The 23,375-nt window shown below is 40.6% G+C and overlaps 1 protein-coding gene across 10 annotated transcripts in view; it reads right to left on the bottom strand.

Annotated features, from left to right (window-relative positions):
* The window catches only part of LOC140494243 (probable ATP-dependent RNA helicase ddx6), a 41,536-nt gene extending 19,317 nt beyond the window's left edge, over positions 1 to 22,219 (bottom strand). Inside the window, exons 1-7 of one of the 10 annotated variants that reach the window (XM_072593472.1) lie at positions 21,724 to 21,985; positions 21,290 to 21,351; positions 20,561 to 20,671; positions 12,086 to 12,541; positions 5,794 to 5,857; positions 3,943 to 4,047; positions 848 to 977 (exon numbers count right to left, since the gene is read on the bottom strand). In XM_072593472.1, the coding sequence (XP_072449573.1) occupies positions 848 to 977; positions 3,943 to 4,047; positions 5,794 to 5,857; positions 12,086 to 12,294 (508 nt within the window). In that variant the 5' untranslated portion in view covers positions 12,295 to 12,541; positions 20,561 to 20,671; positions 21,290 to 21,351; positions 21,724 to 21,985. Of the gene's footprint in view, positions 1 to 847; positions 978 to 3,942; positions 4,048 to 5,793; positions 5,858 to 12,085; positions 12,542 to 20,560; positions 20,672 to 21,193; positions 21,230 to 21,289; positions 21,352 to 21,723; positions 21,986 to 22,044 lie in introns of those variants that run through there. The other 9 variants (XM_072593475.1, XM_072593469.1, XM_072593473.1 and 6 more) reach the window with 9 other exon arrangements.
* Positions 22,220 to 23,375: the final 1,156 nt, after the last annotated feature.

Genomic DNA, 23,375 nt, shown 5'->3' with positions numbered 1-23,375 from the left:
ACAAGTCCACACCAACCTGCCGAAGCGTAACCCACCCATTCCCCTACATTTACCCCTTACCTAACACTACGGACAATTTAGCATGGCCAATTCACCTGACCTGCACATCTTTGTGACAGTGGGAGGAAACCTGAGCGTCCGGAGGAAACCCACGCAGACACGGGGAGAACGTGCAAACTCCACACAGTCAGTCGCCTGAGGCGGGAATTGAACCCAGGTCTCTGGTGCTGTGAGGCAGCAGTGCTAACCACTGTGCCACCCATCAGCCTTGAACATCCAGTCACCATCGTTGATGGGATGGCATCAAAACCCTTTCTATCTTAGAGTCACTAATTTATTTTAATTGCAGATACTTCATGCAGTCTAGAACACCTTCAATGTTTTTTTTAAAAATCACTTTTTTCTGTCATTTACTTCGTTAATATCCAATTTCAGTCCACTCCTGTCCTTTTCTATTGTCATGAGCTACATTAATAAGGCGAGAGGGGAAGATAAAGAAAAGGACCTAATTGGCAACATTTGAGGGTGGAGTTTGTATGGAATGAGCTGCCAGAGGAAGAGGAGGAGGCTGATGCAATTACAAAATGCATCTGGATGCATACGCGAATAGGAAGGGTTTAGATGGATATGGGCCAAGATTAATTTAGGATATTGGGTCAACATGGATGAGTTGGACCGAAGGGTCTGTTTCCGTGCTGTATGACTCTACAGAGAATTCAGTGCAGCATTGCCTCACTGAGGAAGACTGAACTTGTACTACTTACCAATTTAGTACAAGTGACAATTTGTGCCAAGGAAAACCAAAACATAACCACAAATAAAAGTAATGATTGATGAAGAAACAAACCTTGAATACAATCTCTTTTCAGGTCCAGCCGTTCAAGTAATGGAATGAGGTAGGCTCCACTTTTACCTGTTCCGTTTTTGGCTCGGGCCAATATATCTCTGCCAGACAACGCAATAGGAATACTCTCCTCCTAAAACAGAAACAGAGGTCAGATTCTCAGTTAAATCATATTTTCCCATTCTTTAATGGGATATTACTATTGCAGGCAAGGCCTGCTATTGCTCCCTCATCCCCAACTGCTAGAAATGGGTAGTTCATCAGGTCATTTTAGACAAGGTGAGTATCAACCCGGAAACTGGAGTCATGTGCAAGTCAGCTGAGTCAACTGAATTCCTTTTAAAAAAGGGACATTTTATTTTACAACACTGGTAGTTTTATGATCACCATTACACAGGTTAATCATTAATTAGAAAATGATCCATTAATGGAATCCAAATTAGTCCAATGCCCTGGTGGGATTGAAGCCCATTTTCTGGACCTCTAGATAATTACTCAAGTGACATTACTGGTCTTCATTTATGACATCTTCACAACAAAGGGCTGTACCAAATGATCTCAAGTTTACAAAGAGACATAATGGGTACAATAGGAGCGAGTGTAACAGGGTAACTGTTATAGGGGACTTTAACTTCCACAGTATTAACTAGGAACACCAGGTTCAAGCAGTTTAGATGGGTCACTTTTTTCAGTGTGTGCAGGAGGGGTTTTCTGACACAGTAGGTAGACAGGCCAACGGGGGATGCCATATTGGATTTGGTACTGGGGAATGAATCCAGCCAGGTGTTAGATTTGGAGATAGGTGAGCACTTTGGTGATAGTGACCACAATTTGGTTATGTTTTCATTAGCGATGGAAAGGGATAAGTACATACAGCAGCGAAAGTATAACTGGGGGAAAAGGCAATGATGATGTGATTAGGCAAGATTTAGGATGCACAGGATAGGGAGGGAAACTGCAGGGGATGGACAATTGAAATATGGAGCTTATTCAAGAAACAACTACTGCAGGTCCTTGATAAAAGGTATATACCTATCAGGCAGGGAGGTAGTTGTTGAGAGATGGAGCCATAGTTTACTAAAGTAGTTGAAGCTCTTCTCAAGAGGATGAGGCACGAAGAGTTAGAGGACTCAAGTGTTAAGTTAGCCAGAAACAATCTAAAGAGAGGTTGAAGAGGAGCCAGGCATGGACATACGTAATTGCTAACAGATAGGATTATGAAAACTCCAAGGTCTTCTATTAGGTATATCAGGAATAAAAGGAATTACTAGACCAAGATTAAGGCCAAAGATAGTAGTGGGAAGTTGTGTGTGGAATCTGAGGACATGGGGACATGCTACTGAATACTTTTCATCAGTACTGTTCACGTTGGAAAAAGGCAATGTTAGGGAGAATACGGAGATACAGGCTACTAGATTAGATAGGATTGCTGTTGACAAGAGGTTTTAGCAATTTTGAAAGATCTGAAAATAGATAAGACCCCTGGGCCGGATGGGATTTATCCTTGGATTCTCTGGGAAACCAGGGAAGAGATTGGCTTTGATCTTTATGTCATCATTGTCTACAGGAATAGTGCCAGAAGACTGGAGGATAGCAAATGTTGTTCCCTTGTTTAAGGGGGAGAGTCGGGACAGCCCTGGTAAATATAGGCCCATAAGCCTTACTTCTGTTGTGGGTAAGGTTTGGAAAGGGTTATGAGAGATAGGATTTATAATCATCTGGAAAGGAATGATTTGTGGACGTAGGTTGGCTCATTGAGCTGGAAGGTTTGTTTTCAGATGTTTCATCACCATACTAGGTAACAGTGATAATTTGATTAGGGATAGTCAACATTTTTGTTAAAAGGTAGGTCATGCCCCACTAACCTCAAGTTCTTGAGAAGGTGACAAAAACAGGTGGATGAAGATAAAGCAGTAGATGTGGTGTATATGTACTACAGTAAGGTATTTAATAAGGTTTCACATGCAGGCTATTGCACAAAATATTGAGTTTTGGGATTGAAGGTGATGTAGCAGTTTAGATCCGAAATTGGCTAGCTGAAAGACAGAGGATGGTAGTTAATAGGAAATGTTCGTCCTGGAGCTCAGTGCCTCAAGGATCTGTTTTGGGGCCACTGCTATTTGTAATTTTTATAAATGACCTGGATGTGAATGTAGAAGGATGGGTTAGTAAATTTGCAGATGACGCCAAAGCACGTAGTGGGTTAGAGAGGGACATATATGAGATACAGAGCTGGGCTGAGAAGTGGCAATTGGAGATTAGTGCAAAAAAAGCACAAGATAGTTCACTTCGGAATAAATAACAGGAATGCAGAGTACTGGGCTAATGTTAAAATTCTTGGGAGTGTAGAAGAGGAGATCGGTGTCCAGGTGCATAAATCCCTGAAAACTGCCAATCAGGTTGATAGGGTTGTTAAGACGGCATATGGTGGGCTGGGGTTTACTGGTAGGGGGACTGAATTGAGTTTCGGAGCCACGAGGTCATGCTTCGGCTGTGCAAGATACTGGTTAGGCTGCATCTGGAGTACTGCATACAGTTCTGGTCACCGCATTCTAGGAAGGACATGGAAGCTTTGGAAAGGGTGCAGAGGAGATTTACTAGCATGTTGCCTGGTACGGAAGGAAGGTCTTTAAGGAAAGGCAAAGGGAACAGAGGCTGTTTTTGTTGGAGAGAAGGAGGTTGAGAGGTGAATTATTTGAGACGTACAAAATAATCAAGGGTTAGATAGGGTAGACAGTGAGAGCCTTTTTCCTCGGATGGTGAAGGTTAACATGAGGGGACAGATTTAGGACACACATCAGGGGTAGCTTCTTTACTCAGTAGTAGGGACGTGGAATGGCCTGTCTGCTACAAGAGTAAACTCGCCAACACTAAGAGCCTTTAAATGAGCATTGAACAAACACATGGATAATAACAGAACAGTTTAGGTTAGATGGGGATCAGTTTAATTTCACAGGTCGACGCAACAGAGGGCCAAAGGGCCTGCACTTCACGGTGACACGCTATGATACAGTAAACACAGCTCTAACCCAGTTTCAATTTCCTTAGCAAAGCTCTCTAGTATCCTATCAAATAGATTAAAGAAAGTGCTTACACACCTGGATTGGTGACGGTTTCTCCCAGCCCATTTCGAAAATGCCCATTAGCAACTCACGCTTCAAGCAGTAATCTTCAAATTCGTTTCCTTTCGTGGCTGTTACATCCTAAACAAAGGCAAGAAACAAGATTGAAAAGTACCCACAGGCACTAAGTGGAGTTATCAATATGCTAGCCAAACAACCCAATTCTGATCTGTATAATGCAAAAATTAGTATAAAAGCATATTTTATCATTTCATAGAATTAGAATCCCTACAGTGCTGAAATAGGCCCTTTGGCCCAACATGTCTACCCTCTGAAGAGTAACCCACCCAGACCCATTGCCCTACCCAACTAATACCCCTAACCTGCACGACAGTCAACTTAGCATGGCCAATTCATCTGACCCGCACATCTTTGGATTGTGGGAGGAAACCCATGCAGACACTGGAAGAATGTGCAAACTCCACACAGTCAGATAGTCGCCAGAGGCTAGAATCGAACCCAGGTCTCTAGCACTGCGAGGCAGCTGTGCCAACCACGCTGCCCTCTTACCGGTGACGGCTTTGCCTGTGGCTCGATTGTAGATACTATAACCTACTTACACTGATTAAAACAAACTCTTAAAAAGTGAGCTAAATCCAGGACTGGAATTAAGGAGTGGTATCTGAAACTGACATTCTGAAGACAAAGATAATGTAACTGCCATACTGCTCAGTCAACAAAAACTACGAGTTTTTCTGAAGTAGAATTTCACTTGCTTCAAACTATACGATGCACTTAAATCTAGGAAGTAAATATCTCAATTAATTATAACCTTACCATTAGAAAGTTAAAAATCACAATATCAAGTTCTTGTCTAACAGGTTCATTTAAAAAGTACAAGCTTTTAGAGCAATTTTATGATTTTTAAACTTTGTCCACCCCAGTCCAACACTGGCACTGCCATATCATGCTTACCAATAGAGACCGCAATATCAAATTCAGCGCCTTGCTAATGCTAATACAACAGCCAAGTTCTCCATGGTAGTCACTGCAGTCAGAAGTGCACAAACTGAACAGAAACTAACCACCCTTTTTGTAAGATGTATAAAGAGCAAATAATTGAAGTTCAGGCTTGCTATCTTTAAAATCATCCAAATCCTTTAATTTATACATATTCCATCAATGCTGTTCTAGTACCACATTATCAATTCTCCCAATTTTACTTGCAGTTTCAAGTGAATGTTCTGTATACAATTAAGTTGAAGAGAAACATCAGCATCACACTCCTTTCCCCCACCACCTACTTGCACAAGATAAAGCACTGACATAGCAACTAAGCAATCCTCATTAAAGTGAATGACAAATTTGCCTAATCAAAAGCATTGAAACTATGCCACATTGCCGCATGATGATAATGGAGCATGACAAAGCAACAAACTAATTTTTCTCCATTTATGAAAAATGTAGAAGGATTAAAAGTAAGCACATCATAACATGGGAACGAGAGTCCAAACTTCCTTTTGAGCACAGTGTTAACAGCAGTGACTGAATTCCTAACATCAGGAGTAGCATTATTACTAGCATGCCAAAATATTTCCACATTCACAGACAAATTCGCCAGTGCAAATGAAATAGTTTAGTATACAAAAAGAGGGAGAGGAACTATAATCAGAATCTGAAATCAAGAGGTTTGTGTATCTATAATATTTGGTTGGTAGAGAGGTTAAGGAAGAAAACAAAAAAGGGGTTTATCTTGAAAATACACCTCAAATCACTATGATCATAGTTAACATTGCAATGATTAACAATTTCTTTAAAAAAAGTTACAAAACAGACCAGAGTTTAAACAATTCCAAGTAGAGATCAGATGGAATTTTTTTCCCTTACCGAAGTTTTCATCCTCCTGTCTTTTGGAGGTAATTTTAAACTTTTCTTCCAGTCATCACCTGGTCTGAGTGAAAAAAAATTACATAAATATTTACATATTTAAAAGGGGGCACACAATCAAACTATACCAGAATAAGACAGTAGGTATTCAGGAAATTTGATGCAAAGTGGGAATTTGTGCAGAGGGAGGCAAGAGAGGATGTTAAAATTTATTGCAAGAACTTACAATGTGCTCAGATAAATAGAGGTTGAAGGTGCTCTTGTAAGGACTCTTTCAAAGTCAGGAATTTTTGAGCAAATTATTTTTTTTTAAATTGACATTTTCTGGTGCTAGGTTACTACAAATGGTTTACTTAGAGTGACAGGGTAGTTTGAGCAAGTAAAATACAAGCATTTCAACAAGCGTTGCCACCTAGTCAAGGACATGAGCACAAATATTACTAGCTGCACAAGTTTGAGCTTTAAGTTCAGGACTTCCAGTAGCATCAGAGGCTGAGAGCTACAAGGATAGCATAGTCAGAGAAATGGTGACACCACAGATTAAGGACACACCGGCAGATAGCCACATAGTACTGGAACTATAACAGATATGGCTCGAGAAAAGACAGAACTGGATGTTGAATAGTCCTTAAAACAAATGTGTTCAATAAAGGGAAAAAAAGGTGGATGGCAGTATTGATCGAGTAAAGCACTGCAGTGCTGCAGAAAGAGTTCAACAGCTTCAGAGAATGAAAATACTAAGGATGCATTAGAAGAACGACACGAAAATCACATCTGAAGACAGACACAAATAGGTACTCTAGAAGAGACAGAAATAAGTGTTTATGACAAGTGTCAAGTAGAAAATAGATTTGAGAACAAGATGAATACAGGCTCAGAGGAGGTGAATAAGCAAATAAGTGTCAAAAGAAAGACCAGCAGCTAACAAAAGGAAGCCAAAAAAGTCTAAAGACATATATACAGTTAAAAAAAGTTAGTGAAAAGTTGGACTGACTAGAAAGGGATTTAAATCATGGCTGAGGTGTATTTAAAAAAAAACCTTATTGCTATCTTTCCTAAGGAAGCAGTTGGGGCCCAGGCAGTGACAAAGGAAAATATGCACACACTAGAAGAGTTTTTAATTGGGAGGAGGAGGCAGTGATAGACTGCCAATATTTAAAATTGACAAGGCATCAGGGTTGGATGAGATACATCCAATATTAGAGGAAAGTTAATGAAATTCGCAAAAGACCCCATAAATCTTTCAAACTTGTTTAGACCGAGGAGGTGGTGCCACAAGACTGGGAGAATGCCAAATACAGTCAATAAAGAGTGTGGAACTGGAAAAGGCACAGCAGAGAAGGAGTTGACATTTCAGTTGGCACCTTTCATCTGGACTGGGGGCCATGGGGGAAGAGAAGGACAGAGAGAGAAGAGAGAAAAGAGGCTGAGAATTGAATGGGGGGGGGGGGGGGGGGGGGGAGAAGAGGAGAAAGAAAAGGGTCAGGGGGCAATAAGATGGGTGGGATGAGAATAGGTGGATACAGGTGGTTGGGACTGATTGGTCAGTGAAGAGAGAGTGGACCAGATAGGTGGGAAGGACAGACAGGTTGGGTCAGGTTTAAAAAAAAGGGGTGGAGTGGGAGAGGGAGGGATGAGGTGGGAAGTGGGGAGATTTGGAAGCTGTTGAATTCTATGTTAAGGCCCTATGGCTTGAAGCTCCAGAAGATGATGAGGTGCTTTTCTTTCAGTTTGCATGTGACATTATTATAAACAGCGGTGGCAGCCCAGGATGGACGTGTCATAAGGGGGCTGAAATGGCTGGCCACCTGACAATGTGGTTGACTGGAACCTATGCACCCTAAACTCTCTGAACTAGTTACTGAGTTTGCGCTCAGTCTCCGATGTAGAGGAGACCATACCTGGAACAAATCAAATTAAAGAAAACACACGAAGATTCTTTAGGACCTCGGACAGCCATGAGAAGTATGGGCAGTCAGGGTTTGCACCTATTGCTCCCAATGTGGTCTCCTCTACAAACCAGAGAGATTGAGTGCAAACCAGTAAAGGGAACATTTATGGTCCATATACTCCAATCAACCTCACTTTGTGATTGCTAGCCATTTCAACCTCTCCCGACACCATGCCCATCTTGGGCCTCATCCACTGTCACAACAAAACCAAACGCAAACTGAAGGAGGAACACCTCATCTTCTGCCTCAGGAGCTTACAACCATACACCCTTAACATAGGATTCACCTGCATCCAAAATCACTCCACCTCACACCCAGCCCCCTCTCTCCACCCTGCCCCAATATGTCCATCTTCCTTCCTATCTGTTCCACCCTTCCCACTGACCAGACATCTACTTACATCCACATATCGCCACTCCACCCCCCCCCCCCCCCCACTTCTTAGCCCCCCTTCCCCAGTCCTGATGAATGTTTCACGTCAGAACCTTCGACTCCCCTTCACTGATGCGGCTTGACCTGCTGTGCTTTTCCCAGCCCAGGCCTGTTCTGTGCTGTACTGTACTGTTCTATGTTCTCTATGTTCTATCTGCAGTCCTCTGTCAGAATTCTAAATATAACACCTTTGTTCAAAAGATTGCAATGGTAGTGTTAACATTGAGTTCACTGACTAGAGTTCCATTAACTCTTTCTCCAGTTGCTGCCAGACCGGAGCTTTTTCAGCCCATTTCATTTGTTTCAGATCTTAGAAATCAACAAAACCTTGACTACCTTTTCAAATAAAAAAGTGTTTAATTTCAATAGTGAAGAAACTCCTTGAAAACAATTATTCAGAATAACCCACATTTTACCACATGGCTATTTATAGTCAAGAAAAACATATTCGGTCTTCCCAATTGTATCCAACTTGGATTTTTTTTTGAAGAAGAGGTAGCAGAGATAGAATAATGCTAATAATGTGGTGCACATGAACTTCTAAAAGGCATTCAATACAGTGGAACAGACTTAAGGAAAGTAATAGCTCAGGAAACAAAAGGAGATAGGAGCAACATTGCTTCATATACCTCAGCCAGTTTTGTGGCAGAGTATTGATTAATTGATATCTTTCAGACCAGAGGAGGTTACAATGAAACGCTCCATGGGGCCGATTTCAGACGGTTACCTTTTCTTGATAATAATTAGATCTTCATGCCCACAGGAAGTAATTTCCAAGTTTGCAGATGAACACAAGAGAGAGCCGGACAGTATAAAAGCTTAACTTACAAATCAGAGTAGGAGACAAGTGGCAGTTGAAGCTCAAATGTGGAGAGCGGGAGGTGGTAAATCTTATTTAGGAAGATCAGGAACAGTATGAAGTAAAGGGTGCCACTTTGAAGGGTCTGCAGGAGCAGAGACACCTGAATGTGTATGTATATGTCACTAAAAAGTGACAACAACTCGAGTGAACTCGAGTTAAAGCAAACTGCAGGCTAGGTTTTAATAGGGGTCTAAAGTACAGGAGGAGTTTATGCTGAACTTAAGATACTAGTTAAGACTCCAGCTGAAAAATGGTGTACAGATCTGAGCATCACAGTACAGGAAAGATAAGAACGCAGTAGTTTGTGCGCACAGGAGATTCCCGAGAATGGTTCCGAGGATGACAGGTCAGCAATGAAGACAGACAAGATGTTAGGACTGTTTCCTTTGGGAGAAGATGAAGCTTTAATAATTTTCAAAGTCTCAAGGAGGGGGGCTGGGCAGGGGAGAAAGAGAAACTGTTCCCTCTCAAAAAAAGGGATGGAGATGGACAGCACACAATAGAAGATAAATTTAAGCAAATAAAGAAAAATTCATTTTACAATCTAAGTAATTAGGATCTGGAATACACTGCTTGGAATTATGGTGGAGGAAAATTCAAAATCAACACACTTAAGAGGGCATGGTTTCTATTTAAATATCCTTCCAATATGCAAAGGTATGAGAAAATGGCATCAAGTCAGAGAAACAGTACCAGGACAATGGGCTGAACAGACTTCTGCACCATAACAATTCTGTGATTACAATACTATCCAAAAGGTAAGGGACAAGTGTAATCATTAAGTGAAATCACAGAGCTTTAGTAGGTATAACTGCAAACAATCAAAAACAACAATTTCAAATCTGACGCAAATGTTCATTTCCTTGTAACAAAAAAATTTCCTCAATTATAAAGATACAGCATTCATTATACCTGTGTAAATCTGGATTCAAACTGAAGCAAGATTTTAAAATCAATATATTAAATTTGTATTAGGTTCGATTACATTATAACTGAACATCAACGGTCTGTAAAACTTGTGCCACAGTATAAAACAGTAAAGTTATGCATGATATTTTACATAGTACTTACACTGCTTGCACTATCAAGATCTACAATGTAATAATTTTTACAATATAAATAGTGGAATAACTGCCATACCCAAGGGAATTTGTACAAAGGACAGTGCCTAAACAAGCAAATTAGTGTGGCACTGTGCTTTAACAGTGTCTGACTTCTCTGTACTACATTAGTTGACTTCAACAAGGCTGAGAATGGAAGATTGGACCTATAATTTTATTACTTTTGATAATTATAGACAAAAGAATACAGTGACTGCTGAAAAGAGCACAGACAGATCAGATAACTTTTATTCCTTCAAAGTGCTTGGCACTTTGTTAGCTTGGGAAAGGAGAGCCTAGCTATGTTAAGAGATACAATGTTCAGCTACAAGCACCAATGGAATTTTACTGCAAGTGCACAAAATGTCAAGAGGTTGGATTGGATGTGGACAGAACAAATGCTAATAGCAATGAGTTCTACAATTCTAAAAGTACACAGGTGATATATGAACGAGGAAAGAATGGTCTCTACAATCGATTCACCAGATCATTAGCAATATTGAAATACAGCTGTTTGGAACAACGCATAAGTTGTGACTACACACAAATGGGCAGAAGGCAACACAAAAAGGGTTTCATTTCTAAAAAGGTAACTTTCTAGAAACAAGGTGGTATTAAACAAACAGTTTATGCAATCTTTGACACTAACCAAAATTCCTGACTTCCTTTAGAAACTCAAGTTTCACTTCAGAACAGGATAATTTGTTTAGGATATGGGTTTGGAAATTAATCAGTATTGACAGTATACAACTAAATCAAAATGCTTCCCCAATATAAGAGGGGTGGAGAAGGGGAATCAAAATTGAGTAAAGCAAATCAACAGAAAAAAAAGGGGATTTGTCATCCTCAGCAGTGATTACAGGACTAAATATTTCAGTACAGAGAAAGGCCCATTGGGCCAATATGCATATATTTCTATAATCAGTTAATTTAAATTCAATTTCCTAGCTCATTCCCCATACTAACAATTGTTTACCTGCAGAGTCAGAAAGTGTGGCACTGGAAAAGCAACGCAGATCCGACAATATCAACAGGACAGCAGAGTCAATGTTTCAGGCATAAGCCGTTCATCAGAATATTCCAGATGAAGGGCTTAAGCCCAAAATGTTGACTCTACTCTCATCAGATACTACCTGACCTGCTGTGTTTTTCCAGCACCACACTGACTCTCCAGCACCTGCAGTCCACACTTTCTCCTAATTGTTTACCTGCATCAAGGATTTCCACAAAGCCTTCTATAAATTGCCACAAGGACAGAAGTGGAGAAAAGCTGACTAGATAGTTTTGTTTCAACCCTTTTCTGTATGGGTTTTGAAAATAACAACATTCTAATGGAATACAGTGGAAATGCTGCTCTCAGATGAGATGTTAAACCAAAGTACTATCTACCAGCTGACAGCACTGAAGATTGCAGACACTATTTCAAATGAAGAGCAAGCGAGCTCTCCCAGACGCCCTGCCCAATATTTTTGGGTCAGCTAATACCAAACTGGATTATATGAATACATTAACAGTTGTCACAGTTAGCAAGTTTGGAGAAGATTCGTAGCTCAAGCTGAGGTTTGGATGTAGGTTTGCTCACTGAGCTGGAAGGTTCATTTTCAGACGCTTCTGGGGAACAGCTCCATCTGGAGGCTCACTGACTATGTTACCTGGTATGGTGACGAAATGTCTGAAAATACACCTTCCAGCTCAGCGAGCAAACCTACATCCATTTGCCACATTTCCCTGTTACTAAAAATGTTAATTACAAGTGCGAATTATTTCACATGGTCATTTCAACTTAATTTTTTTTGGGCTAACACATTTGATCCCAGGGACAACATCCCAAACAGCAATAAATAAGAAACCCATTTCTAGATGAAAATTAAATATAATGACAAAAGTGCAAAATTGACAAGCTTTTTTTCAAAATCAGAATAGATAATAGTTTAAAAGCAACTTACTTAATAGTACTGCTGGTTGTATGTGCTTGCTGCTGAGTGCCATTAAGTGTGCTGGCATTTTTCAGCTGCTGTAGCTGTTGGTTGGTCTGAGAGACTTGTGGCGACGGCATCCCTCCTGGGCCTGCACTGGGTTTCAGTGGGCCTCTCAACTGCCCGTTCTGAGTAGACAAACCCATGATAACGGGATTTTCCGTCCTGGCTGTGGTCATTGTATTTATGTTTATATGCAGTTTCAGTTTACAGCCCAAGGTTCATACAGAAACTGTAATAGTTTAAACCTCTTCAAATGAAGAGATAATAAAGTCTGCTCAATATATACGAGTCCTTTGTTGCAATCAAGGCAAGCACTCGTATGAGTCTTAAAAAGTCAAGCAGTCACTTGCACTGATGCTTATTAGACAATACTTTTCACATAAATCCTTTTCCATAAAAGGTTGTGCGCATATTCACTTCCACCTGCAATACAAAAAAAGTTAACTGATTTAAATCTGAGTGCTGGAGCATAATTCACCGGAACAGTAGCTTTTCCATTCTTTGGCAAAGTTCAGTCTAATGACTGCCTGAATAAAGTTTACTTTTAAACTAGAGGTCATTATTATTAGTTACAAGGTTCAACATCCTCAATACACTGTTTATAGAAGTCATACTTTGAACACCAAAATGCATTGTCCTCCTTGTTCTTTCCTAGGTTTTGAAGGCATGACATTAGTGGGAGAACAGCAAATGCATGTTTTGACCAACTCCATTTCTTTACTTGCAGGTGAAAACAAAAGCATTGCCAACCACTCCACACAAACCGAAGACAATTACAAAGTTTGGATTGCATACACAGGGCAGCACCACATTTAATTAACTGAACTATAGTCGGTTCTACTATAGAGTGTGTTTTTTCATTAGGCTAATAGACTTTAATGTGATCGAATAACTTAGCCCGTTATTTATAGAAGGCTAACTTTCCTTCCCTGTATTGGCCATCACGAGATTGCAAACCTATCAAGTTAAAATGGTGCGGCTGATATGCGTGATTTTCTTATAACGGAAGAACGGAACTATCAGAACAGACCATCATTTTTCCTCTGATTTATTAATCATGGCCCAAGCTTGGGCAAAATCATCCCTACTTTTGATGCCCTAATCCCCAGTACAACCATTACACACACGTCCTAATCAGAGCCCCTAGCACTGCCACTCCCTTATGTGCAAGAACACATGCTTGAGTGAATATTGCGGACAACTGGTTTGGTTATTCACTACCTATGTTTTTTCGAATTGTGTCTTCTTCTGGGTGGATTTCAGAGATTCATACAGCAACTTCTGAAATTTGAAGTCATTGCTGGGACCTGCAGCAGTTGACATACACAGACCCTCAAAAGTAAACTGCGTGGCCACACAGCTTAGAAAACATTCACTCATATCTGGCTTGACCAGAGCCACTTCTGCATCTGTCAAAACTGCTTTATTCCAAGGTTATCCCAAGGCATACAAATGGAGAGGAGTCCATGAAAAGATCAGCCATTATCTTACTGAACAGCAGAGCAGGCTCAATGGGCCAGATGGCCTACTCCTGCTCTCATTATTCTGATGCAAAAATCAACAAATTCTATTGTAAACCTGGTTTTTAAAATCATTCACCAGTGTTTCCTCACCTATTGACTTGTCACCACCATGAAGCCTTTCAGGTCAGCTGCCTCTGCCATTTCTCTTCCTTCCCCAGATTGCCAGGCCAAGCTTCCTAGGGTCTTTCACAAATTTCCCTATCCTGCTAGTCATCCAAAATCAGTGCCAGTTTCCATATGTAAATATTCCAGTCTGGACTTTAACATTTTACTCTAAGCAGGAAATCAAAGCCTATTCCCGCATCCTAATTTACACAGTCCCATTTGTGCATCAGCTAATCTTGCTGAGATATCTTGGTTTCCAGTTAAGCAAACTTATTTTTTTTAAAAAGTGCTCATTATATTTTAAATACCTCATGGAATCAGCATCTCTAACTCATCCAGTCCTACAATACTCTCAATAGATCAGTTTCTCAAATCTGACTTCAAGCAACCAATTTTAATCTACAAGTTCACAGTTAAATTGGGGGGAGGAAATGGAGCCTAAAAATTGGCGTCTTGCTAGAACAATACAAGGCATCAGTCAGACCACACCTACATTACTATGTACAGTTTTGGGGTCCTTATCTAAAGGGAGATAGTCTGCGACCGGAAGCAGTCCAGAGATGTAACACTTTATTGATCCTGAGAATGTAGGGGTTCCTTGAGAGGTTGGGTTGGATTAAGACTGACAGCTAGAAGTACTGAACCAAGAAGGCAGATTTTACAACAATCAGGCAGTCATATTGCGAGCACTGATTGCAGTTGCGCATGAGGTCCCTACAGAATCCCACTGTAGGGCATTCTGAAGGAACTGCCCAGAAAATTGCATTTCCCACTGGGCAATTACACCACATGTGTAAAAATAGCAGGCACTGGATGGTTCGGGTGAAGTTCAGCAAAAGTCACTCAGGAAAGGTTAAGACCAGTAATCCGCCAGACTTTTCACCCCAAACAACCCCCACTTCCAAAACCAGGTCCCAACATGCCCTACCCTTGATCTAAACCCAAATCCACATACATCTACCATAACCTGACCGATCCCCAAATCCACTCTGCCAGCAGACCTAGCCAATACCCCAGGTGCTGAAGTGACCATCCATTCCCCTGCCTGCCTGGCCATAATGTGACCCCTCTCCCCCAACCCGACCCACCGCCTTTGCTGTGTCAGACCTGAACCACCCAAACTCAACAACTACTGTCCTCTCACCCAAGATTATTTCTCCAGAACATCCTGACCTACTCGAAACACTTTCCTGCCCTATTGTATCCTGCACCATTCCCAATTGGCACCCTCTACCTATCTATCATCCTGCCCCTCCCTCCTAGCCATCTGGAAACCAATCTTCCCAGCACCCAAACAGTTTACTTCCGTTGTACATGTGGTCTTTATGAAATTACATCTGGAGTAGGTGTCCAGTCTTTGTTTCCATATTTAACTAATCACCTCCTCCCCCACCCAACCCCGTAACAATCACCAACCAGTTCAGAAATATTATGACAGACATAATTGAATTATACAGCATTGAAACAGACACTTCGGTCCAACACGTCCACATCGACCAGACATCCTAAACTAATTAGCCCCATTTGCTAGCACTTGGCCCATCTCTCTAAACCTTTCCTTTCCTATTCATATACCCATCAGATGCCTTTTAATTGTAATTCTAATTGTAACTGTACCAGCCTCCACCACTTCCTCTGGCAGCTCATTCCATACATGCACCACCCTCTGCGTGAAAAAGCTGCTCCTTAGGTCCTTTTTAAATCTTTCCCCACTCACCCTAAACCTATATCCTCTAGTTCTGGACTCCCCCATCCCAAAGACCCTATCCATTGCCCTCATGGATTTTATAAGCCTCTGTAAGGTCACCCCCTCAGCCTCCATTGCTTCAGGGAAAACAGACTTCCCCTATTCTATGTTCTATTCAGCCTCTCCCTATAGCTCAAACCCTCCAACCCAGTCAACATCCTTGTAAAAGATTTTTCTGAATCCTTTCAAGATTCATAACATTAAGAGAAGGGTTTGATGCTGATGATACTCATCAGGATTCCCAGAAGGCATATATCCAGTTCCACTCAAAATATTTGAATACTAAGTTAGACACTTGAAATTAAAAAAGGGAGATAACAGCAAGTGATAGGAAGGAGACAGCAACAGTCAGTGGATATTTTCTGGGCTGGGGGGGGGGGGGGGGGGGGTGCTTCTTCAAGGATCTGTGCTGGGACCTTTTCCAATATAAGAATGATGAAGTGCCCTAGGATATAGAGAATACTTCCAAAATCTGTAGTGTTACAAAACTGGAAGCATTATAAACTGAGGACAACACAGAACCTTCAAATGACTAGCCAAGTTGCTGTGGACAGATAGGTGGTAGTCAACATTTTATACTCAGAGGGCTGATGCATTTTGGCAAGAACATATAAAGTTTATAACTTTGAAGTGGACGCAGAAGCAGTGTGACCTGGCAGCATATGCACACATATCACTGGAAGGCACAGGACACAGTTAATAAAGCACAGTATTATAGACTTTATTAATAGAGAAATAAAAGCACAAGAGCAAGGACTTTATGTTGAATCTAAATTGCATTTCAGCTTTAGGTAAAATATTTGTGTACAGTTCTAGTTAGTACACTTTAGAAAGCATGTGAAAGCACTGGTGATATTGGTGAAGAGGTTTACAAAAATGATTGCAGGGATGAAGAATTTTAGTCCTGAAGATGATTCAAATTGGAACTATTCTCCTTGGAGAATAGAAAGCAGAGAGGAGATCTCATTGAAGTATTCCATGTCTGAGGGGTCTGAACAGAGAAAGCAAAGTGAAAAAGTGTCTCATTCACTATGACTTATACTTTGTTCTTTTAACTTTGTATAAGCAAAAGCAATGGGAGGAAAAGCTTTTACATACTGAGTGGTCAGGGTCTGAATTGTACCGTCTAAGCTTGGGGTAGAAGTAGGATTGTAGAGGCATTTGGAAAGGAATGAGATGATTACTTTAAAAGAAGAACAAGAGGTACAAGACAATAGACAATAGATGCAGGAGTAGGCCATTCAGCCCTTCGAGCCTGCACTGCCATTCAATATGATCATGGCTGATCATTCCCAATCAGTATCCTGTTCCAGCCTTATCTCCATAACCCTTGACTCCACTATCTTTAAGAGCTCTTTCCAATTCTTTCTTAAATGAATCCAGATACTGGGCCTCCACTGCCCTCTGGGGCAGAGCATTCCACACAGCCACCACTCTCTGGGTGAAGTAGTTTCTCCTCATCTCTGTCCTAAATGGTCTACCCCGTATTTTTAAGTTGTGTCCTCTAGTTCGGCACTCCCTCATCAGCGGAAATATGTTTCCTCCTGCCAGAGTGTCCAATCCTTTCATAATGCTATATGTTTCAATCAGATCCCCTCTCAGTCTTCTAAACTCAAGGGTATACAAGCCCAGTCGCTTCAGTCTTTCCGTGTAAGGCAATCCTGCCATTCCAGGAATTGACCTCGTAGAGAAGAACACTAGGTGACACACTCTTTCAGGGACTGACTGACAGTGGGCTGAATGGTTTTCTGCACTGTACAATTCAGTGACCATCAATACATGCTTTCCACAATGAAAAAATATCAAATTGTAGGAAGATAATAAAGATAGCTAGTCAGTTCGCTGTTTTCATGCTAGCTCTGAAAAAGGTTATTCCACTAACCTTCTCCACTGCCCTTTCCAAAAAAATTCTTAGTATTCACATTTTGAAAAGTTAATATATTTCCATCTAATTTTTAAACAGTTTGCTCCAGATCACAATAACACCTGAAAACATTTCCTTAGATAACTTTTTCTGCTAACTGACCGCTAAAATTGATTATTCACTAAATCCACAGTTCTGAACACCACTATTAAAGAAAGATTAATATGTTCAAGAACAACTCCAGCCTCCCTGCATAATTGAAGTCCTAAATCCCTGTTACCATTCTGATAACTTCTGCACCCTCTCCAAGGTCTAACTGTGTATTATTCCATTATAAAAAAATGGAAGACACTTGCCATCCATATCTCACTAAAAAAAACATCGCCAATCATCCAGTGTCTTTTAGGTCACTAGGTCTATTGTAGCAACACTTGATTTGTCACAATTTAATTTCACAGCATCCACTATGACTAAACTGATCAACCATGATTTGAAATGAGCCACTGACTTAATAACACTGCTGAACTAATTTTAAAGAAAACACAAATTGGGGGCAGATCTCCACTAGTCAATGGCCTTGTGGTATTATCACTAGACTATTAATCCAGAGATCCAGATAATGACCTGGGACTTTGGTTTGAATCCCACCACAGCAGGTAGTGGAATTAGAAAGGAATCACTGAATCGAATGGCAATTCTTGGAAAAACCCATCTAGTTCATTGATGCCCTTTAGGGAAGGAAAGCCACTGTCTTTACTTGGTCTGGCCCACACCCAATGTGGTTCACTCTTAACTGCCCTCTAGACAAGTAGAGATTGGCAATAAATATTGACCTAACAGTGACACCCTCATCCCATAAGTGATTTTTTTAAAAACCTGCTTTTGCTCCCAATATGTAAACTTCTAAACCTTTCAGGCATGTCAGCTGGATTTGCAACAGCACATAAAACTTCCAAGAGTGTCAGAATATCCCTGAATGTTTCTTCAAATTCCACACATCAAACCTAAGCAATGAGAATCAACTTCCCTAAGAAGGCTCACCACATCACATCCAAGTCATGACATGCTCCAACATGTTATATGGTCACTTTTGCATCACTATTATTTTTGCTACACAATACAACACAAAAAAGTATAATTGTACAGTTGGCCTTAACCAATTATGGAGTAATTTGAGGAAAGGCTCTAGATCAATAAGAAACCAGCTGGAAGACAATTTAAGAGAAGAATCCTCTCCAATGTTAGGTTTGGAATCTGTCTTGTCGGTGGCTAGGGAAGGAAGCCTATTTGAGGACCATAATTTCTCACCCAAAAACTAAAAGGTTACAATTTACCAGGTAGCAATGATCCTCAAGTTATTACATGCTTTATAGTTTTGCATTACATACAACAGGGACCCCAAAGTGCTTGATGTTCCACTATAGGTGCCTTTACAGGATCCTCCAAATCTAGTGGCAAGAAAGCCAAACCAAGATGCCCATCGTGACACTAATCATGCGAAACCAATCTGAGCAGGACATGATTTCCACATGCCCGAGGTCAAGCAAAACTACTAACTCAAAAGGAAACCCTGGCATGTGACAAATGTTATTTTAGGAAGTCAGCAAACTCAAGTCAGGAACAAAGGCAAAAAGAATTCAGGGAGTGTATCAAACTTCTGAAACAATTATCTTCCTACCCATCATACATCAATTGCCTTGCATGTGACAGAAAAGTCAGACTTCAGCTATCTCAAAATCTGTCAAACTAGAGAGAAATCAAGTCATCCTTGATCGAGAGGCATAAGGGCAGGACAGGACACAGATGCAGGAATTGGGAGCCTTGGTACCTTGATTATATATGAGAATACATGTGCAAATAATACACAAATATCAGAAAATGACAAGACACAATTAAGAGGTGAACTAAAAGTCTACCTAAACTTATCATATCAAGTAGTGGAGAGACAGAATGATTCTGGCTGCTGGTGAAAAGCATAACGAGAGGCCATTAATACAAGCTGGTTTTCTTAAGAAATCTAATAGGGAATTCAGAAAAAATTCTAAAGAACAAGGCCAGAACCTGGAAAGCACAACCACAAGGAGTGGCTGAAGGGATGTATCTAGGGATAGCACTAGACAGGCACGAGAGAGTTTACAATAATAGATTTAGCGTAGGTAGCGATGGGAAGGGTCTTGTGGAGTATTAAGACTGGCATAGACAGGTCAGGTCAAAAGGCCTCCAGCATATTTTGTGTACAGTAATGAGAATTTCAAATTACTTTGTCACCTTTTTCACACCCAAATAGCTTGCCCATTTTTGCCAGCCAAATAATTTTTTATCCAATTTACATCAAGTAGAATACTGCATTGGACACAGGTTATTAAACATTAAAACCTGCCATTAGCTCTTTTTATAATGGAATAGACGAATAGCTTTGCCCTTTATACATTGGTAGTCAAGTATGTAGCTATTTTGGTTATTACAAATTGTTGTAAAGTTAAACACATCTGTATCAAACACTGGATTAATTGCTGACTTTACAATGCTTTAAACAGCATTACTCTAAAACATTAGATTAGATTCCCTCCAGCATGGAAACAGGCCCTTCAGCCCAACCAGTCCACACCAACTCTGAAGAGTAGCCCACCCAGATTCATTTCCCTCTGACTAATGCACCTAACACTATGGACAATTTAGCATGGCCAATTCACCTGACCTGCACATCTTTGGATTGTGGGAGAAAACCAGAACACCCAGAGGAAACCCATACAGACACAGGAAGAACGTGCAAACTCCACACAGACAGTGGCCCGAGGCTGGAATTGAACCTGGGACCCTGGTGCTGACAGGCAGCAGTGCTAACCACTGAGCCACCTAAGTTAAAGAGATAGTTAATATCGAATAGAAAATATAACTCAATCATTTCTGCCTCGAGAACTTGAGTCTTAAAGTTGAAATAAATAGCTTGACCAAATCAGAAGGCATTTTTTGTTCAAATGGAATTTAAGTTAGACAACTTAAAAAAGTAATAGCCTGTACAATCTATTCCAACCAATAATCAACCTTCCAAAAACAAACATGGTTATGTAAAAAAAGAGTGAACACTCAATTTTGAATTAAATTGCCCTACATGTTAAACAAGGAGAGGAAGAATCAAAAGAAGCTGATCAACAAATTGAGTCTAAATTCTGGATTTCACTCCCAAAATCTACAACTTTTACCTTATTTGCTTCCTTTGAGACACTCCTTAAAACCCACCTCCTTGTCCAAGCTTTACCAATGGCGATTTCGCATTGTGCCTTGATATCATTGTCAAAACAATGTTCTGGTGCCTGGGGAATGTTTTACCACATTAAAAAAGATGATGTACAACTAGTCATTGCTTTTCTAACATTTAGTAAAATTTTTTTTTACTTTATTCTGTCTACATTAAACAGCACAATTGCATTCACAACATAAAAATCAAGATTGAAGTGTTCAAGTTTGCTATGTAAACAAATTTATGTAATAACTGCCCTTAAACAAGGGGGCATAGAAACTTTAAATTACAAAATTTAACCTTAGCCAGTAAGAGGTAGACTTGCAAGTACAACTTAGACATTTTTAATTTTAGAAACAAGTCTATAATTTGAATTAAAGAAAGCATTAATATTCACACACAATTTTTCCGTTAGTTTCTTATTTTTTTGGAATATTTGCGAGATTGTTTAAAACGCTGAAGGCCCAATGCCATCTGTCACATTGCAATGACACAAACCGAACGCAAACCGGATTAGAAAATCTATCTTCAAAAAGAGTAAACAAAAACCCATGCGTTTTATTTAATAGTTAGTTAAAGATAAATATTTATGTACTTTTACCAGCCAGCAGACGGAGTGGAAAGCTATAGTCTACAAGAAAGAGAGAGAGTGAAGTGAGGCAGAAAAGGGTCAATATTTACACCAGCTCACAAATAAAATTCCGGCTGCCTTCCATCATCCCGAAAAAGAAACACCACAAACCCAAACACTTCCTAAAATTATTCATAAAAGACAAAAATAAGCCACGACTGCACAATCAGAAATTAAGTAAATTACACAGTGTATTAAGTAAATAAAAGATACGTTTAGTATATTTGGCGAAAAAGCATAGTACTACAAAACTTGATTCAAAACACGAAATTTTAAAGAGACACGGATAAACATATTAAAATAAAAGACAGTAAAACACAGCATTTCGGGCCTTCCAACAAAGCAACGGCCAACGGAAGAGAGGAAAAAATGATCAACTTCCTACGCAGCTTTATAAATGAAAGCGGCGAACCGACCGTTTCCAAAAATAAGAACACATCCCAACCCCTGACACTGGAACAAAGGTGCTAAGAAGAAAACATCGATGAACAAACCCTGGATGGCGACGATTTCTTTCCGATTCGCCTAATGTTTATTCGCTTTTTTTGTCTGCCCGATTCCAATATGGCGTCTTCCCCCTCGGCCCAACGTCATCGGCCGAGCCCGAATCAATCAGTCGACTTTTAAAGCTATCCCACCCCAAAAAAAACATCTGGGTTACCTCATCAAACTCGATAAATCAACTACAAACTGTCAGAATATGCCGTTAGTATAACAATTAAATTTAAGTTGAAAGGTGGCGTGTTGGACAAAATAGCCTTGTCACGTGATCTTCCCCAGTCCTCCTCTTCCCCCTCCCCCATGGCAATGTGTACCTTGACTTTGTCCTTTAATAATGTGGGAATTTTTTTGTTACTGTTGCTCTTGGTCGCCTGTTGTTTTCTCTCTCTCCCTTCCTGGATTTGTCCCGATTTATTTTGTTTTGTTTTCTGTATTTCTATCGCTGTTTGTTGAGGCTCTTGTTATTCCAGCCAGTTCGCGCCCTCTCCTGGCAGCTCCATTTTCCCCTCAGGATGTGGCAAGGGTTTGGAAATACAATCCCAGCAAACGCAGAGTTAGTCTTAGTTACATGTTCACTCAAATTCCCCAATCCGTTCCAGCATACCTGACAAATGCTCAAAGTTTTTTTAAAAAGTTGGAACATTGACATTTTTTTTTGCCACGGGAGTGTTTAATGCGATTTTTTGAGGTGATTATTTTGAATAATCATTAGATTTGAAGAGCATGCAGGGCTGTAGTGGGACTAATTTAAGAATAGTTGGCTTTGTTTTGTGCTCTGAGCTCCTGTTTGATGACCTCCCTTCTGCTCCCTCAACTACAGTGGCCCCAGTTTAACAACACCACAATTTTTTTATTGTTCACTCATAGGTTGTCAGCACCACTGGAAGTTGTTGCTCCCGATGTGGTCTCTTCTACATTGGGGAGACAGGACAGAATTTTCCTGACCTCCACACATGTCATCAACTGTGTCCGTTGCTCCTGATATGGTCTCTACACTGGGGAGACAGGACGCCAAACTTGTGGAACATTTCAGAGAACATCTCTGGGACACACACTAAACATAGCCGAATATTTTAATGCCCCCTCCCACTCCACCAAGGACATGCAAATCCTGGGCCTTCTCCACCACCAGATTCTAGCCACCCAATTCCTGGATGAAGAATGCCTCATTTTCCACCTTAGGACCCTCCAACCACACAGGATCAATGTTGATTTCACCAGTTTCCTCATCTCTCCTCCCTCACCTTCTCCCAGATCCAGTCCTCCAACTCAGCACCACCCTCTTGACATGTCATACCTCTACGTCTTCCTTCCCACCTGTCCACTCCACCCTCCACTCAACTTGTCACCATCACTCACCTTTATCTACCTATCGCATTCCCAGCTATCTCCCCCCAGGCACAGATATAGTCTGAGTTAACCTTCTTTGCTGTCCACTACACCTCCAATTTTGGTGTCATCTATAAACTTATTAACTATATCTCTTATGCTAACATCCAAATCATTTATATAAATGATGAAAAGTAATGGACCCAGCACAGATCCTAGTGGAACTCCACAGATTACAGGCATCCAGTCTAAAAACAACCCTCCACTACCACCCTCTGTCTTCTACCTTTGAGCCAGTTTTGTATCCAACAGAGTA

The sequence above is a fragment of the Chiloscyllium punctatum genome, chromosome 23 (genome assembly GCF_047496795.1).
Source record: "Chiloscyllium punctatum isolate Juve2018m chromosome 23, sChiPun1.3, whole genome shotgun sequence".
NCBI classification, from domain to species: Eukaryota; Metazoa; Chordata; class Chondrichthyes; order Orectolobiformes; family Hemiscylliidae; genus Chiloscyllium; species Chiloscyllium punctatum.
This window is presented reverse-complemented; position numbering and strand designations above follow the sequence as displayed.